Raw genomic sequence first — 2,680 nt, 5'->3', positions numbered from 1 at the left:
AAAGAGTGAGCTGTTATATAACAAGCAATTGAGGAGTAAAAAAGTTGGGATTTTTTTTAACTTTTACATATTGTCTTCAATTCAGTGATCAAAAAGTACTTATATGAAGGAATCCAATCACCACTTACTTTGATCATAACTAATTTTTAAAGTTGAAATGACCATAAACATGGAAAACTATTTCCAAACCACCTCTTATTACTGCATTCTTCCCAAGAGACAAATTCAAGCAAAGCCCTGCTTCCTACTCAATTCAATTGCTTGAAATATGTAAACTGAAAGCCATATTTAAGGGGAAAAAAAAGGAGCATGGAAACAAAAAGGAAATCGGAGCTTATTTCATTAACAATTTTACATCAATGCAGCATTTTGCCTGAATTGTACACAAAAAAATTCATGAGAACAAAAGGGGAATGAGCGTTCAAACAAATCCAACATCTGTAAAGAAGCCAACACATCTTCAACGAAAGGGTTGAAGCAGCGGTTAACAATGATTGTTGACATATACATCAAGGAATGGTCTGCTAGGGAAATACAAATCCTCACCCAATGCATCTTCAATGGAGGGGTCATGTACATCAATTAATATACAAACAATGCATTTACAAAACCCTCAAAAAATCACAACACCCATGAACTCACATCCGTGTTCCTATCAGTAATCATTTTTGTTTGGTTAAGCAAACAGGGCCACAGAGACGTCGGCCAATTTCTTTCGTCCAAATCGGGACCTAAAGGCCCTTGATTGTTTCGGTGCATTCACAATCTGAAACTCATCAGACTCACTCAAGTTGTCAAAATCCGTGGAAGTTCGAAAGGCTCGAATTTTAGTAGGAGTATTGTAAGCAAAATGTAATTTTTTTGCAATGAGAGCCTGTCAATAAGAACAAAAGAAGAATCAGACTCACATTAAAATAATTAACATAACCAAAATTTCCAATTGAGGACAGATACTTACAGCTTCTCTAACTGATTTTGAAACATGAAAAAGGTGTTTCAAATCATCATGATTTGTCCCGCATAATATCTCAATCTGTCAATTCAAAATTTAAATCAAAATCATTAATCCTATAATCACATCCCTAAACAAAAAATTAAATTATAAAAAATAAAATCAGTTGATACTAACCAAAATATCCTGTGGCAAGGACTCAAGAAGAGACTCCTCCTCTGGTTCTGCAACCGTCGGCTCTTCACGCTGCTTCTTAGTCGGAGTCTTAAGTATGGAATCAACAGGCGAGACCTCCAAATCGTCCCACACGACAATCCTCTTCCTCCCCAGTGCTCTCGTGTACCCTTCTTCAGATTTCACACCACCTCGCTTCACCTTGGCGCCGCACTTCTTCCCTATCGTCATTTTTCTCTGATACTTCCAAAAATCAAAAATCCCAACTCTCTTCAATCAAACTACAAATTGAGAATAGTCTCCCTACGTACTCTGCAAAAAAATCAAAATTTCCAAAACAATAAAAAATTGAGAACACAAACAATGGGAAATCTGAAAATCAGCAAGAATACAGAGCGCGAACACCGACAAATCACAACCATATCCACCAATATCAACGCAATCACTCAAAACACTACCTCAGTCACAACCATTTTCAAAAAAATAAGTCGAATATATGGAGAGAGAAAGAGAGACAATCGTGTAAAGACATACCTAATTCGGATAAAACCCTAATCTCGAACCCTAATCTGCGCTCGAAAATTCTCCCTCACACGAAACGCTTGCTGCGGGGAAGCAAAACGGTCTTCTTGAACTGCAAATTTGCTTTCCTTCTACTTTTATACATGCGCGACGCGCTTTCCCGATCCTGCAGTGGAAAGTGCTGGAATTTTCGGAAACTAAATATCTCGGTGGGCTTAAAAAAGAATTTAAAAAGAAAAGAAAAAAGGAAATAACAGCTGAAGGAAGGAAGGAACGTGGACGCTGGCGGGTGGCTGCCGTGGTCGATATGGTCGGTCCAAGTCGGTTGCCTGCTGAACACGCTTTGGATTGGTGGGGCCCACTGTGGCCAGACGAGGATCATTCTAGATCGGTGGCTGTTGCACCGTCAAACGGAACACTGGATGTGGAAAGTGCAAAACGCCTCCACGTGTCGGATATATTTAACGCCAGGCGCAGTCGTTTTTATAAAATCTATAAATATAATAATAATATGTATTAATTGGCTTCATAAATGAATAAAATTAAATAAATTATAATAATAATATTTTACATAACATATTAAATTTTTGGTTCATTCTGAGATTGACACGTGGCACACGTGAGCTTGCACCAGCATTGGCGTGAACGCTGGCGCTTATTGTATTTTTGTTTTTCTTGGTAGAAGTGACCCGTGAGTGGATTTGGTGAGCCACACTTGAGTAGGTTATTTTTGACCGGCCACAATTGGTTGTTCCAAATTGTTTTTTTGGAAGTCAACAAGATCAATAGTAATGTTTCTTCTTCTTTTTTTTTTTTGCAAATATAAAATTTTAGATGTGAATAAGGCCTATGATTGAGTGATGAGATTGATCTAAGAGATAAATTACAATTTGGGTATTCCTTCCAATTTAAAAGTTGTAAGGATGGTGACGAATAAGATGAAAGATGTTAGGAATGGTGTTTAGACAATAAAGCGGTATGAATTAAAGTTGTAAAAATGATGATAGATGCGAGGAAAAATAATATGAATGA

The 2,680-nt window shown here is 37.3% G+C and overlaps 1 protein-coding gene across 1 annotated transcript; it reads right to left on the bottom strand.

The window, feature by feature from the left end:
- Positions 1 to 321: 321 nt before the first annotated feature.
- On the bottom strand, positions 322 to 1,908 carry LOC131167272 (F-box protein SKIP27-like). Its single transcript, XM_058126001.1, has 4 exons — positions 1,661 to 1,908; positions 1,130 to 1,438; positions 959 to 1,033; positions 322 to 874 (listed from the first exon to the last, which is right to left on the bottom strand). Exons 2-4 carry the CDS (start codon positions 1,355 to 1,357, stop codon positions 677 to 679), a joined length of 501 nt encoding a protein of 166 aa, XP_057981984.1. The 5' UTR covers positions 1,358 to 1,438; positions 1,661 to 1,908; the 3' UTR covers positions 322 to 676.
- Positions 1,909 to 2,680: the final 772 nt, after the last annotated feature.

Source organism: Malania oleifera, chromosome 11, assembly GCF_029873635.1.
Source record: "Malania oleifera isolate guangnan ecotype guangnan chromosome 11, ASM2987363v1, whole genome shotgun sequence".
Classification (NCBI taxonomy): Eukaryota; Viridiplantae; Streptophyta; class Magnoliopsida; order Santalales; family Ximeniaceae; genus Malania; species Malania oleifera.
This window is presented reverse-complemented; position numbering and strand designations above follow the sequence as displayed.